This window comes from Heliangelus exortis, chromosome 6, assembly GCF_036169615.1.
Source record: "Heliangelus exortis chromosome 6, bHelExo1.hap1, whole genome shotgun sequence".
NCBI classification, from domain to species: Eukaryota; Metazoa; Chordata; class Aves; order Apodiformes; family Trochilidae; genus Heliangelus; species Heliangelus exortis.
This window is the reverse complement of record NC_092427.1, coordinates 31,679,943-31,695,383: the sequence shown is the minus strand read 5'-3', so window position 1 is coordinate 31,695,383 and position 15,441 is coordinate 31,679,943. Positions and strand designations below refer to the sequence as shown.

The 15,441-nt window shown below is 48.0% G+C and overlaps 1 protein-coding gene and 1 long non-coding RNA gene across 4 annotated transcripts in view; one reads left to right on the top strand and one right to left on the bottom strand.

The window, feature by feature from the left end:
* The window catches only part of CFAP65 (cilia and flagella associated protein 65), a 29,699-nt gene extending 16,917 nt beyond the window's left edge, over positions 1 to 12,782 (bottom strand). Inside the window, exons 1-15 of one of the 3 annotated variants that reach the window (XM_071747667.1) lie at positions 12,708 to 12,782; positions 12,041 to 12,195; positions 11,248 to 11,350; positions 10,051 to 10,217; positions 8,528 to 8,724; positions 7,729 to 7,874; positions 6,690 to 6,912; positions 6,062 to 6,327; positions 5,383 to 5,583; positions 4,614 to 4,976; positions 3,916 to 4,053; positions 2,823 to 3,068; positions 2,218 to 2,442; positions 1,400 to 1,552; positions 364 to 529 (exon numbers count right to left, since the gene is read on the bottom strand). In XM_071747667.1, the coding sequence (XP_071603768.1) occupies positions 364 to 529; positions 1,400 to 1,552; positions 2,218 to 2,442; positions 2,823 to 3,068; positions 3,916 to 4,053; positions 4,614 to 4,976; positions 5,383 to 5,583; positions 6,062 to 6,327; positions 6,690 to 6,912; positions 7,729 to 7,874; positions 8,528 to 8,724; positions 10,051 to 10,217; positions 11,248 to 11,350; positions 12,041 to 12,195; positions 12,708 to 12,782 (2,824 nt within the window). Of the gene's footprint in view, positions 1 to 363; positions 530 to 1,399; positions 1,553 to 2,217; positions 2,443 to 2,822; positions 3,069 to 3,915; positions 4,054 to 4,613; positions 4,977 to 5,382; positions 5,584 to 6,061; positions 6,328 to 6,689; positions 6,913 to 7,728; positions 7,875 to 8,527; positions 8,725 to 10,050; positions 10,218 to 11,247; positions 11,351 to 12,040; positions 12,196 to 12,707 lie in introns of those variants that run through there. The other 2 variants (XM_071747665.1, XM_071747666.1) reach the window with 2 other exon arrangements.
* Positions 12,783 to 14,398: 1,616 nt separating this feature from the next.
* Positions 14,399 to 14,786, top strand: LOC139797286 (uncharacterized). The gene is made up of 2 exons (XR_011726392.1): positions 14,399 to 14,563; positions 14,666 to 14,786. It is a non-coding gene; the product is annotated as an uncharacterized lncRNA (long non-coding RNA).
* Positions 14,787 to 15,441: the final 655 nt, after the last annotated feature.

The following is a 15,441-nucleotide window of genomic DNA, read 5'->3' as shown; positions in this document are numbered from 1 at the left end:
AGCTTGCCTCTGGCAGGCAAAGAGCAGGGAGCTTCTCCAGAGGTCCTCTAGAAAAGCGGCTAAAAGGATTGTGCAACATCATTTCTTCTGGAAAGCTCCTTCTCTGCTGGGAAATTGCATCTTATTTCAAGGTGCAAACTGATCTAACTTCAATTGTCAGGCTTTGAATTAAGCTTTTTCCAGCAAGATACAAGAGTCGCCTGTAGCAAATCCTTAAACCAAGAAGCAGACAGTTTAAGGTGCTTAAGAGAATCAATGCAAGCTAGCCAGCCAGCAGCCCAACCTGCGAGTTCACACCACAACAATTTTTCAGAAAAGAGGGGAAGGCCAAGGCCCCATCCCATGCTAATTCTCTTACAGTACCAAGTGGATCACTGTGGACCTCTTCAGGGTCACAAAGCCCAGTGATGTGTTGTTCCACGCTGAGGATGTACTTTAGAGAACAGATCCCATCATTTAGCAGTACAATGCTGCAGCTTTGCAGGTCACCAACAATGACATTTCCAAGATCCAAGTGCTCCTTTTGTGCCTGGAATTCAAACCCACCATGCAAAGGTCACTTTTACACACTGAGAGTAGCAGTTGAGTGCAGCCAACACTTATCTCACCACATGCTGAACCCTTGGCAATAGCAGTGCAGTGCCAGGTTGTGTACCACTTGTCATACCCTGGGAGATATTGGAACAGGGCTACAAGGGGCTCAGTCCCACCTCCAAAAAGCTCTCTCCTATTGTTATTTGGGCTGCTGAATGAGGTGAGGCAGCGCATTCAGGACACTAGCTGGCCAGGTGCACCTGAGATAAGTTTGCTGATCCTTCTGTAACTGCATTAGAAGTCCCCCTCTCTTTTGACTAGGCATCCACTTGCATGCAATTTATAGTTAATAAACTCCTCTAAGACATTACTACCCATCATTCCAATGTGATCGACACTGGGCAATGACTTACAAAGTATTATTTTATTTAGTTCTTGTTCCTTAAGAAACATTCCTAAAAATGAAGATGCCTGCATGGATCTGCAGATAATAGGAGGGCAGCCTGATGGATGCGTGTTGATGACACTGCTTTGACAGTCAGCTCCACTACACTTAGAAATGGGGCTGGCAGAAGAATAAATGGAGAAAACAGAATCAAAGGAGAGAGCTGGAAGTCCCAAGGAGCCAAAAGACTTGCTCACTTCAGTCTGGAACAGAGGAGCTGAGAGTGATTCCAAGGGATTTGGATAGGACATATTTGAACTGGCAGGACATTTATATCATGCTATTGCCATCAGGTTACCAGGGTCAGCTTTGTCATCTCCACCAAGAGCAGTATCTGCAGAATTTGAAGAAAGGGAAAGACCAAGACCCCCATCCCAACCCCAAATCCCTCCTTTTAGCCAGTGGGTCCCAGTTCCTTACCCTGATGATGCCCAACACCCCCTCTCCAACAATCCGTAAGGCATAACGGGCACCTTTAGGAGACACGGGGTCTGGGTTTTTCCTCCTCACAAAAACCATAGCACGCAGCAGATACTTGATCTCCTTGTCAGGAGTAAAAGTCCACTCCTGAGCCTGTAATCACAGCAGGGAAGGAGAGCACTCACAGGAGCTTCAGATCAGAGCATATGCACCACAGTAGTTACATTCAATGCACAACCCCCTCCCCTGTTACAGTTCACCTAGTCCTCTAAAGGCAGCTCCAGAGACACCCTCACTTCAATCTGCCGCTGTCTTTGTCTGTGTCAGAGGGAATAATACACATTCAGATATTCACAGCTAGGCCATGGAGATATGCTAGTCCTCACTACTCTCAAAAGGCACCCAAGGAATTCAGTAGAAATTTAGAACTTGAATTTACAGGCAGGAGAACAGAAGAACATCATAAACCTTCTCGTGCTTGTATTTTTCCTCCATCTATTAACATCTCCTGGTGCACAACAAAGTTGCTGCTGTGTTAATGCCCAGTTTCATCCAGGGTGTCATTATCAAGTGCCTGTTTATGATGCATGTGGACCTGTACTCAAGGAAGGTGTCATCCATCGTGTTTGTGCAAATCCACATCATGGGAACTAGCACGGCTGCAGATGCTGGTTAGCAACCCATGATAAGACACTGACTAGAATTCTCCAACTTTGGCATTAATGACCAAATGATTGGCACCCCTCCCATTTCTGCTCCAAATGTTCCACAGCTCTGTTGCAGAGAGCAAAATAAACCTTGGTAGAACTTGGACTTACCATGGCTTCACAGGGCTGGAGGATCCCTGTAGGGGGCCTGACAGACAGGATCTTGCTGTCAGACTGATGGATCTTCCATGTGAAAATCATGGGTAGCCTTGTGCAGTTTTTTATGGTATACATTTGTGTATAAGAGGAACCTACATAGACAGGCTTAAAGTATAGATTTCCACCACCTTCTAAGAGTAAAAGAAGGGACTCCCCACAACTCTGGAGAGTGATCTCCTGTGGAATGAAGGAAAAAGTAAAAAACATTAGCTAGAAGTCTCAGCTAACTCTGGAAGAACCTTACTTTCAAAGATGTAGTTCCTTCAAAGACAGAAGCAAGAACTAACTTGGTCTGAAGGAGGAGGAAAAGGGCTCTGAGCATAGTTCAGTGTATTACAGGAGATGGAAACCCAAAGGAACAAGGGGTATGTGATGTCTGGCTGCAGTGTTGTCCCACCTTAAATATTGAAAATATTCTTTTGTTTCTATTTCTGGTAGGAAAATACCAAAATAACCATTAGAAGATATAACACGGGTCAGAGTCTAAGTCACTCTGAAAAGACAAGACTACAAGGGAACAAAGCTTTGCTCAGTATCTTCTACTTCTATCTTTCTACCTTAGTGTATCCAGGACAAGAGTTCAGCTGCAAAGGCAGGACATGCTGCTGCGAGATTGTGTTAACTGGGTGAGTGGAGAGATAGAAAATCTGGTGGCATCGTGGAATGATGTGTCCTGAGCAGGGTTTGACCAAAACTGATGGACAGGCAGCTTGGTTGACACTGAAGGTTATCGGAGAGGTGCCAGTGTTCAAGAGCAGCATACTGCAGCAGGTATCAGTGTCAGGAGCCACAGGAGGAAAATCCTGGTGGAGACAAGCAAGGAGCTGTTTGCACTAGGTTTAGAAAACCAGCTCAAAGAAAAAGCTTTTACTGTGTTAAGCACTGGAGGCTGTGTAACTGCTTCTCTTCATGGTAATAAATCACCCAAGGACATACAAGTTCTAGTCTTTCCCTCCCCACAGTGGTCCTCATCTTTCATAGGCTCATGGAACTAATGAGGCTACTTTCCATTATGTGATGTTTTCTGTTCATCCAATAATCGAGCTACTTTCTGGAGCCTGCAGTCTGTGCAGCTTCAGCAAACTGGAATTTAATCCAGCTCATGCTTATCAGATGCAGGCTGCATGTCCAGAACTAGCTGAGAAATTTTTCTAAGAATTTCTCAAGACTATTCTTACTTCCCAGGATCAGATCTCATTTTAGTCATAAGAATAATACTTTCTTGTGCTACAGAATCAACAGGGACAGTCAGGGAAACTTCCACTCTACTTTGCAACCACTTCTCTTCCATAAGTGTGGACTCTGTGTGCTGCTCTCCATTTACTTAAGTGCATGCACAGTACCTGAGCCTTCTGGGAGGGGACTAAGCACCTTTGTCAGTGCCTATGTACACTTAAGCAGGAAGGAAGGAGATCCCAACAGCTTTCTTCTCAGAGGTAATGGTGTGGTCAGTGCAATCTGCCACATTGGAGGCTGAGAAGCTAATGCAGGAGAGATAGTATCCTATCCCTGTACCAAATCAGGTGTCTCCACACCATCAGAAGCCAGCTAAGCCATATCTCAGGATGGTACAATGGGAGACAAGGTAAAGACTTCAGAGGTAAACACTGAATGTCTCTGCAAAGATCCAAATGTGAACCATTTACACACCTTGGGGACATCCAGGACATACTGTGGGATAAGGTGCTCCCGTTCTGCTTCATATGTGTGTGCTCTCAGCCTGACAGTCAGGCACCAGGATGGACAGATGGTGGCATCCTTCTTGATGTTGTCGTAGTGTGACAGCACCTGCAGGCATGCGAGGGACAGAACAGAGTGCACAAAGGGAGTATAGCAAGGTGCCTTCAAGTACGTGTGTCACAACATGCAGCAGTTTGTTCTGGGGATGTGAATCCCACATCATATGGAAGGAGAGGCTACAGTGATGTACAGTGCCCTCAAGAGCTTTACTTGTAGAGGGCCAGACACAAAAACCAAGTTACTGTCCATCACTCGGAACACAATTATCCTGGTGCAGGCTCCCATCTATGCTAATAGTGTAGCAATTCACAGTAACTCCTCCTTCAGTGAGGTGTACATTACTTCTACTGGGAGTAAGAGCAAGTATAACTGTCCATATGCATGATCTGTGGCTTTCTTTGCTGATTTATCTTTGCCAAGACACAGGTGAAGGAGAAATTTTAACCTATCAGTATACCAAAACAGTGGTCAAAGGAGACAGGAAAAATGCCAGTTTGCCAAACTCAACATAAGAGGTTCTATTTGAATTTGAACTCCCCCAAATGCCTTTAGCCTGCAGCCTCTTGTCATGTCTTTTCTGGAAGCTGATCCTAGTAATTGCTACTAACCTTGTAGAAGGCAAAACCTTCCAGCTCCGCTGCATATTGACTGTTGAGCTGAGTGGGCTGGAAAAGGACACGAAAAGCTGAAGACTTCAAAGGTGGGATATCCCAGATTTCTGGGCTCACTCGGAAGGCACTGCTGTGGCTCAGAGTCCAGGCAACAGTGATCTTTCCTTTGGTGTGGTTGGTCACGCAGAGAGGAAGTGGTTCTACCTTGTGGAGTGGCACGCAGCAACCAAAATCATGCTCAGTGGGGCTGACACTAACATGAGGGGGAAACAAGGCCAGGTCACTGCTTACAGCATTGTAGAAATACTCAGTCATGGAGTTGGCTTCAAAGTATTCCTTGGTTTGCTTCTCCTGAGGGATCTAAAAGATGGAAACATCTCCGTGTGAGCAGGAAAAGCGTGCCTGTGGGAGACATAAGGCACTACAGTCCTGACTGCTTTCATGAGCAAGATGCACTTCAGTAACAGTTCCCAGGACAGATCAAAGCCTAGGCTTCAAGGAGGGTCCTGTTTGTAAGGCAGTCACCAATCTGAAGCTACGTGAGGCAAAAGAAGACTGCCATGAGTCAGTTAAAGCCAGAAAGTTGCTTAGTGGCTGAGCTTGGGTAAGACTCAATCAACACAGATAATGATGGTTTGTGCTGGGAACATTCACAGCAGAAATACTAAATCAATCAGTCTAGCAAGTCCTTCTATATCAGTCTAGACTGTGCAAAAGAAGCCCAGCATCTGCAGAGGAGAGTGATTGCAGGGAGGGCAGCTCATACCTTGGGGGGCAGCATGAGGGCTCCCTTTTCATCCACCTGCAACTTCCCATCCTTCAGCATCTCAGTCAAAATATCAGGGGGGTATAAGGTCAGTTCCCTCACCATGTTGGTTCGGTACCAGGAGAGGTGTTTTGCCTGCAGGATGGCTGGCTTAGCTGTGTCTGAATGGCAGGTACCAAAAAAGTCCACATACATGGGTTCCTGGATAAGCATCAGAAAGGATTATAAGAAATAAACTGCCCTCCTGTGATTGCTTTGAGAGTTACAGCATCCTAACACCTCACTTCCAAAACCATGTCCAGGAAAAGCTTAGCATCTGCAATATTAGTCTGCCATTTACTTTATATCTTGATGCGGCTCAATATTTTTCTTGAAACTGAAGTGAAAGTTGAAGGGTCTCAGTGCACAGTTGTACAGATAAATTTCCCTCAGGGACCTAAATGGACAGCAGCCACTGAGACTGAACCTCGCCCTACCCATAGGCATTACTGCCTGTCCACATCAGGTGCTGATAGGAACCTGTACCATGGAGATTCTGCTCAACAACAGCCCAGGACAGGTATCAACGAAAATGCAGTGAGAACAGATTTCTGGGGGCTACTAAGTGAGAGCAGCAAGGCAAGGGGGGATACGTTGGAAGATACCTCTGAGCAATGAAGCCACCTTTTGTCTCTCATACCTGATGGTGGACAAGAAATGCCACTCTGCGGTGGTAGATGATGGGGTGAGTAGGTCCAAAGATCACTTTCAGAGCTATTGTTGTTGTGCCTTCCAATACACCACAGGGGCGATCCAAGGAGAAGACGCTCCCTCTGCCATCAATATCAAACTGGTAATAGGCTGGGACATCTGAGTGGTTGCTGATTTTCAGAGTTTGCATCAAACTTTCTCCAAGATTGATCCAGCCAAAGTTCACAGAAGATTGGTGCAGGCACACCAAAGGACCTAGCACGACAACAGGCAAGACAGATCCTGGACTTGGCATAACTGTTTCTTGCAACGTATCAAAAGCTACTGTCACACTTAACTGATCTTCCTAAATCAGAATCATCTCACCAGCAAAACCACCAGTCCTAGCAAACAGCTGGACATTCACTTCTAATAGTTCCACCTCTGTCTAAGCAAGTATAAACTGCAAGAGAGCAGAATAAACCCCAAGAAAGCAGAGACAGGTGGGATACCAGCAGAAGATAAGTCTCTGACTAAGGGCTGTGACAATCCCTAATCTTTCCTCAAGCACTAGCACTGATCCTTTCTTCTCCTAAGAAAAAGGCAGGGAGAAGGAGGGAAAGGTATTGCTCTGGTACCTTTACATGAGCCAACCACCTTCAGGACAGTCTGCAGGAGGCATCCAGCAGATGTGACAGTGAAATAATCAGTACTGTGCTTTCCTACAGTCTGCGGATGAAATCGTATGCTCAAGACCAGCTTCCCATTGGCAGGGACAACACCTTTGGACACATCACAGGAGAAAACACTATCTCGAAGGCAAGGATCTTTTGCTCTTTCTATCCTACAAGGTGCATCAACCTGCAAGCAGAAAATAAATAAGTTAACAAAAGAGCCAACAGGAGCTGGGATAGCTCTGAATTCAGGACACTAACCAGTGAAGAACTGCAGTTTTCAGCAGAGCTGAACACCACCAAGAACTTCAAGGACACTGCAGCCCAGCACCGAAATACTGTGCAAACTTCTGCAACCCTGTCCTGCTGGGGCAGTGCTGGCAACAAGCTCCCACCATATTCTCAGGTGACAGTGGGCTGCAGAAAGATGTCCTGGTGATCTACAGGGTTAGTGTCCCTCCTGGAAGGGGGAGGATGGCTGCAGGTGTCCCCAGGGCCAAAGTACCCTAAGTGACTGCTGTGACCAGGATGAGGTACAGGCAGACAACTTATTTTTCTCCATCTACAGTTCCACTGTGCCTGGGGATTTTCTTTCCACAAAAAACAAAACTGGTGCTCTGACACCTTCCTCGAGCTCTGTAGAGAAGGCCTGGATACATGCACACCAATTGGAGACTCTCACAGCTGCCATGCAGGACTGATGGGCTTGCCCAGGGTGAGCAGGAGAGCTGCAGAATGTTGACACCAGTGGCTGCCTAATCTGGACCATGCACAGTGGGAGGAAGGTAGGAACTGCCATACCATGCTCCAAGTGGATGAGCTGCTAGCACTGTAGCTGCAATGGTGAATGGCCATGGTTGGTAGGGGAAGGCTCATAATCTTTTTTATTCACATTCCCACTGGTGTTATTTTCACAGTAGTGAGGGAGATACTCAAGACCACATATCTGGAAATGTGCCAGCATGCCAGCTTCTCACAAGAAGTAGCTTCCCTCTCCACATACCATAGACATGTTGATGATTTCTACACGTTTCTCCACAGTTGTCCCCACTGGCACTGATCCAAAGCACAGCACATCCTGAAACTTTCCAGGCTGTGCACCTCCATACTCCTCCCCTGTCACGCTCACCTGCAGGTATGGGTATTTTGCTGTTAAAGAGAACAATATACTGGGTTAAGAAACAGAGCTGGAATCTCCATCTTTGGATATTCAACATTCAACTGGACAAGCCTCTGAACAACTTCGGGTAACTCTGAAGTTGGATCTAGCTTGGATCTAGCAGTTGGTACTGCTTTGAACCAAATACCTTTTGGTATTATTAGCCCTAATTTTCTAACACTACTCAGAGCAACATTTTTTGTTCGTTAGTGGCCATACAAGACACTTCAGACAAGGACTTGCTAATGAAACCTTCGTTTATTCTAGCTTGCATCTAGAAAGCTGTATAAATTTTCCTCTGTCTCTCTGTCTAGTAAGGACAGAGACTGATTGGAGAAAAGACCAGGAGAAGCTGGAAGTTTTGCTAATGAACTTCTCACATTTCTTCCCTTGTGTCAACTTAAGCAGGCTCCAGAAATGCTGGTTTGGCCATCACATGCCCATGTCTCTTTAGATCACACTTCTAAATTGACATAAGTCCATCAGAGAATTTCACAGGCTGCTTTCAAACCATGGGATTCCATTGCTCATCAACGGGTTGAGCCAACTGTGGCACAGCCTCAGAGCACAGCACCTCCATGTAGCATTCCACAGTTAGGGATATTGCAAACTTCTTTGAGTGTTAAATGCACGAAAGACTCACCCAGGGCTTTTAGCTGGATAGTCCTCTTTTGTTTCTCATCTCCAAATGAGCACGTTGCTGCCACATCATACATCACAGCCACCTTGGGTTGGAATAATACCTTGACCATGCACTCAGCACCTGGATCCAGCCTGCAGCAGTCAGGAATCATGCTGAAAGGGCTTGGTGTCTCCCAGGCAAACACAGTAGCAAGATCACTAGGAAATGGAACAAATGAACCCTTCGCTGTCTGTGCAGTCATATAGGGAGGACCTTTCCTGATGGGTTATTCAGTTAGGATTTGAAGCAACCAATGCTGAATGGCAGAATTCCTAATGCTTGTGGCCAGATATGTGATGCTAGGAAGAGATTTGACTCTAGCCTCTGAAAATCCTCTGATCACACTTTGATAACTCTTAGCTATTTAAATGTAAAACATTTATTAATGGCCATAAAATTTCTCAGTTTCATTATGTAATAGCAAACAAATCAGCTTCAGAGTAAAGTATTTGCTTTTCTTGTATCTAACTTTGTGGTTACTTAATTCCAAAAGAACATTTGCTCTTCTGTTATATGCCCAGGTGAGAAGAGATGACTAAACTGTTTTCCTAACACCTCATTCAGCTCTCCAGAACTCTCTTAGCTTGCTTGATTTGTGCAAAGAACATGACATGCCATTAGCTTTTTATGTTTTATCGATTCTAAGCTGTGTTTTACTTACCATCCATATCCTCCACCACCCTGGACCTCAGTCAACACAACAGATTTCTCTAAGGGAAGAATGAACCACTTCACATAGTTTCTGGCTGATACTTTGCTCTGCTTAAGGTACATGTGGCCTCTGTCCTTTCCACCTACCTACCACATTAGCTGGCTGCTTTGGGGAGCACAAGCCTTTTTCCAGTCTTAGTAAAGACTGTTTTGCTCTCACTGTGAATGGTCAGAAGCACACACCCTCCCTGCAACAGAATACTGCCACTGCTTTGGGCAGCTCCAGGGACACTCTCCTGATGGCACTGGAGAGACACTCCAATTTCTGTATTCCCTGCCTCCAAATCAAAGAAGGCAGCTCTAGCACTGGCAACTCTACTACCACCCCTGTGGTATCCCTGTGCCAAGGGAAGAGAGGCCAAGTCACAGAAAGTCTAAAATGTTTCCAGATGGCAGCTCACTCCTCCCTGCTCATGCTGGGCAATCTGCCTTTGATTATCTAGAAGCCCAGGCCTCTGCTGCCCTTGTGGGATGTTCCCAGTGGGACACTATGCTGGTCCCCAGCCATTTCCTGTGCATGACTGGTTCTAAGGTTATGCTGAAATAGACAGATGTGTGGTTCCAAGGTGTGCCCACAGTAGCACAGCAATCTTACCTGTACTACCATCTCTGATGCCTTCTCTGCTGTCATCTCAGAGCAGGTAGAAGTCTGCTGGCTGTTAAGGCAGGCAGCAGATTGAATGACAACTGAAATGAGCAGCTTCATTGGAGAGTCCAAGATGGTTTCAAAATACCTAACAAAATAACAGTCTGCCCAACCCAGTCTCACTCACCCAATGTTTCGCACAGGGAATGTTGTCTCCGTGACATTGTGGACAGCACAGATGGGCAACTGGACAGCAGCTGGGAAGGACAGACAGACACGTGGAAGCGTAGCATGCAGGGAGACAGAGAACTCACCCTCAGCCTTCTTAAAGCAGATGCTGTCTTCATACTCCTTCTGCACAGAAAAGCAAGGAGAGACAGCAGTTAGAAGGGATCCCTCTTGCAGGTACTGCAGCTCCACCCATGAACACCCATCAGCCTCACCTCTGTAAGAGTGTTGGTGAAAAAAACACCAGTGACAGAGGCACAAAGGAGGGCATCTGTGCAGGACAGACAACACATGAAGGATTCAGAATAAGTTGAGTGGGGTACTCAGGCATACTCCTCACTCTGTCAGGGAACACTAAAACACCCTCAAGAGAGAGCAGTTGAAGACCACAATTTTTTCACCTGATTTGATTTGATGCAGATGGATTTGTTTTAGCATTTTCAAGATCCCAATTAAGCTTAACTGAAGCACGTACAACCTCTACTTGAGCTCCACGGGCATATAATTATCAGTCTTTGATTAAGTGCTTTGTTATCTAGAGGCCTAAGTGGAGAATGCACAACTTGAAGATGCAGTGTTGGCAGCACTGGTACAAATAGCCTCAGGACATCTGCTAAGGAGCTAAGATATAAGGAATTGCAAGATACATGTTTTTCATGCTCCAAATTCATCACCTCTCCTGAGTACCACATATCCAAGTAAAGACAGAGCTTGGGCTATGCAGCACAATCCTTTCTCTCTCCAAGAAAAGAGCATTCTGCATTAGTGATTCATATGGTGCAGACAAACTATTAACTGGAAATGGAACAAGGCCAGCAACTTATTTCTTAAAGGGAACACTGAACAGTCATCAGAAAGCCATATTAAGAGAGCCAGGTACTGGGACTGTGGAAAACTAGGAATGTTTTTTGTGAGTTTCTTTCTCATAACTATTGGCAAACTCTGCAGAGAATTCGGGGGTTTGGGCTCCCTCAGATGATGGGGATGTGGGGACAGCAGGAAGGCCATGCTGCCCAGTCTTTCTATGCTAGAGCCTTCCCTAAGGACCGATGAATTCAGGTGAAAATGGAGCAGAAAGGACAAGAGAGGCAGGGGCCCACTGCTCTCCTGGAAGCCATCCTGAGCACTGAGAGCAATTTTTATGCTGTCACTTTACCTTTTCAGTGGGCCGGAAAACGATGGGCAGACTTATGGAGATACCAGGGCTCAGAGTGATCGGCTGTGGGAAAACAGTGAAGAAGAATTGCGTGGAAGGACACCTAGATAATGAAATCAAAACAAGAGATTTTTGTCTGAAGGCATATAGCTGTTATTAAGTTAGACAGCAGAAAAACAGAATAAAGAATCAAAATCTCCAGACCCCACAATTAGAAGCACTTTACACACCTGACCCAAAGGTACCTTGTTAGCGTATTAGCAGAAACAGGAAACAGGAAAACCCAGGAAGAACAGGAAAACCTGTTCCCAGTTCTAAGTACTTTTCCCTTCCTTGAACAGTATTTTACATTCCCAAGCCATATAGCATGAGAAAAATACATTTGGCAGAAACTTTTGAGTTTCTGAGTAGAGAGGGTCGCAAAGAGTGCTGGGGTGGCTCAACACCCAATGGGACTCCCGGGAGCAATAGTTTTAGGACACACTAGTGACTAGCTGGCATACATCCACAATTAAAATCTCACTAGACTGGAAATGCCTCACAGACAGAAGTATCAGCAAAATAGATTTTTTTAAAAGGCACTTCGTTTAAAATAACTCCTGCCGAGAAAAAGGGCTGTGCATCTGAATTAACAGGTTTCTGTCCTGCTATGTAAGTGTGCATGTGCTGCCTCCAGCAACACAGACCCAGGGGAGAGAGGGCAGATGAAAACAAGGAAAGGTGCTAATGTGACTGGTATGGAACAGATGAAGATGCAGTGAGAGTATGAAGCAGAAATAAACTTCCCACGCACCTGTAGCTCAGCTTCTGGGTTTTCTCATGGACATTTTTCAAGATCAGGTGTTTGACCATCTCTTTCCCAAGTTCCCAGCCATGCCACCTGAGTGTTTCAGCCACCTCAATGCCCCAGAATACTGCTTTCTTCTTCTTTGCCTTTCTTGTAGACAGCTTAAGGAATGAGGACACCAGCAGTTTGTGAGAGGGTGAGGAGAAATCACTCTAACAGCTATTTCTCTGTGCTGAAAGTGCCTGACTCTGGCAAAGAACGAGAGGAGCCACCCTGCGGCAAAGATTCAGGAATCACCAAAAGGACTGCTACAGGAACCCAGAGGACACCTCCTGGCCACAGCCCAAACAACAGATACTAAAGGATGTCACGAACAAGGGAATCAATCATAGAACTGGCTGGGTTGGAAGGGACCTCAGAGATCATCAAGTCCAACCCTTGAACTGCTGCAGTTACTAGACCATGGCACTGAGTACCACATCCAGTCTCTTTTTAATATCTCCAGGGATGGAGAATCCACTACTTCCCGGGGCAGCCCATTCCAACGCTTGATCAACCTCTCGGTAAAGAAATTCTTTCTAATGTCCATCCCAAAGGCTCAAGGGGTTTTGGTTTTCTCCTCTCCCTGCGCTGCCAGTAAATCCACAATGGCACTCTTTGGTCCTTCACTCACCCTACTGACACAGCCACTGGAGGGCTGCTGACCAGAGTCAGAGTTTTGGGGCTTGGCATGGATCTCAGCAAGCATCTGAAAAAACAGAGGAAAAAGTTCTCACACGCTCTGCTCCCACAGTCTTTGCTGCCAAGATATGGGCAATCGCCAGGACCCCACAACCCCTCCTCAGGCTCAGGGTGTCACACCTCCCTGCAGTGTCCCCAGTAGTGACCCCATTTCACCAGCCAAGTCCAGCCCACTCCACAGATCACGTTGTCCCCAGGCTGCCACAGCTGTGTGCACAGCAGCCCCCCTGGCACAACCCGTGATCCCCACCTCACCTGCAGCTCAGCCCCGAGTAACAAGAGTTATCCTTGGGCCTTTATAGCACAGCCCACTCTAGCCCTGCAGAGCCCAGCATACCAAAGCCCGCCCCTGCAGCCTTGCCTGGCCCCCCACACTCCTACACAGAGAACCGTGGCACAGTCCTTCTCCCCCAGGCAGCCTGTCCAGCTCCGTCAGGCACTGGCTGGTCCTTGTAACCCGGCCTGGCCTCGGAGAAGAGACAGGGCCTCCTGCCACCGCCTCCCCCCCCGGGCCCCCCAGGCCCTGCCCGGCTCCCCATAGCACAGCCTGGCGCGACCCCCGAAAGCTCGGGGCCACCTCGGATGCCCTCAGGGCCCAACAGGTCCCGGTCACCGGGGTTAAGCGACATGAGCCCCACGGCACTGTTGCTATGGAGACCGAACGCGGCCGCGGCGTTGTCTCCAGAGGAACGACGGCGGCCGCCTCGGGTCAATCCGCGCTGCAGGCGGCGGCCGCCAGGGGGCAGCAAAGGGGCGCGCAGAAGGGGGACGTGGCGGGGACCGGGGGGAGAGAGGGAGCAGGAGGGGATGCAGGGCGGAGATGAGGAGTTCTCAGGGGTGCAGGGGACTGGTGGGGGGATGCAGGGGGGAGACGGCAGTGTGCAGGAGGAGATGGGCACCGGGGGAAGATGGAGTAGCTGAGGGGCAGGGAGATGGAGGGAGGTGGGTGGCAGATGGAGGGGTGCAGGAGAGTGCTCAGAGGTGAGACATGATGAAGATGGATATAGGGGAGGGAGACAGGCCCAAAGCTTTTTCAACAAAGGAGTGCCATGAAGTACGTGGGTGTGTGGGATGGGTGGGTTAGGAGAGTGCAGGGCTAAGAGGTGGGAATACTGGGGCAGGTGAGGGGGCATGGGGTGCTGGCATAGGGATGGGGTGGTACCTTATTGTGGCAAGGTCACCTGGAGCTCCGTGGAGCATCGGTGGCACGTATCACCCCAAAACAGGCTATGGGGCCAAGACGGACAAGGAGGCAGACAGATGCAGGCCTGGGAACCCTGATTGGGCAAGGGCATCAGGTATATTTGGTATCTTTCCCATGAAGCACCACCACCACGGGACACTCCTGCATCTTCCCGCTGTTCTGGAGGGGTCAATACTCGTGTCCCCACTGGTGAGAGCCAGACAGCCCATCTGGTGTGCACAGGCAGCAGCATGGTAGAGAGCAGGGCTGGCTGCATCCCACAGCACAGAGGGGGTGCCAGGGTACAGGCAGAAAGGAGATGCAGTTTTAATGGCATTTGTCAATGTTTACAACATGAGTCATCCAACAAAGCAGCTGTAAATCAGCACCCCACCTCCCCCAGAATCAATCGTGTCCCCTCCTCTGTTCCCCCGGCACTGGACGAATGCCTGGCTCCTGCAGAAACAATCTCATAAATAACAGCAACAAAACAAACCCTCTTGCAGCCACGGTGGGCCTGTGTGTGCCAAGTGTGAGATGAACGCCTCCCATCCATCACTTTAATGGTTGTACTCTGGAAATTAAACCTGTCACAGCCCATCAAGGTGAACATTTTAAGTCTGTGACATCCCTCCAGATCCCCTCCTCCTTCCTGGCATTCTTTTTTATTGTTGTTTTCCTTCTCTCCTTTTTTTCTTTGTCCTCAGATCTCTGTGCCTCCTAGCACACCCCTACCCAGTGTGTTCAGCTCCAGCCTGTGGTCCTCTCTGTGTTCTGCTTCTGCCAGCTGACCAGGCTGTACTTCAGATGGTAGTCTTTGGTCCTGAAGCTCCTGCAGCTGTGGGCTGGCATCTGCCAGCATCTCAGTGCCCAGCCCTGTGTGTCTGCTGGGAGGGGATACAGTTCCCCTGGGGCAATGAGTCTCCCCTGCTCTTCTGCCCTGTGGGGCAATGGTGGGGAATTGGGTACCACTCTTCCCTTCTCCTGCCCCCTATTCCTCCTTTTCTTCCTTATTTTTTTTCCACCCTTCCCCACATTTATTCCTCTCCTGTTCCATGTTACATGCAACCATTGCAACCTGGCACTAGGCCCGTATCCTAGATCACATCTCCCCCTTGGAGCAAGGGCTGCACTCTCCCAACAACCAGAGCTCCCCCATGGGCAATGCCAGGGGTCTGTACAGCTATATGGGTGGTGAAGCCCTGGGCTTGCTTGTCTGGGGACAGGACAACTGGGCACTGAGGATGCCACACACCCAGAGGGAAGCTGCTGAGCTGTGAGCAGCCACTGCGGGTCACTGCCACTCCACACAGGACCATTGTCTGTCCATGCATGCATGCATGCTTGCATCCACTCACCCACACACATATCCATCCAGCCATCCATTCAGCCACCCATCCATTCCCATGCCCTTCTCTCCTATCATCCACTGCCCCTCTCCATCACTCTGTCCCAAAATTATCACAACTATTCCCCTGCCCAA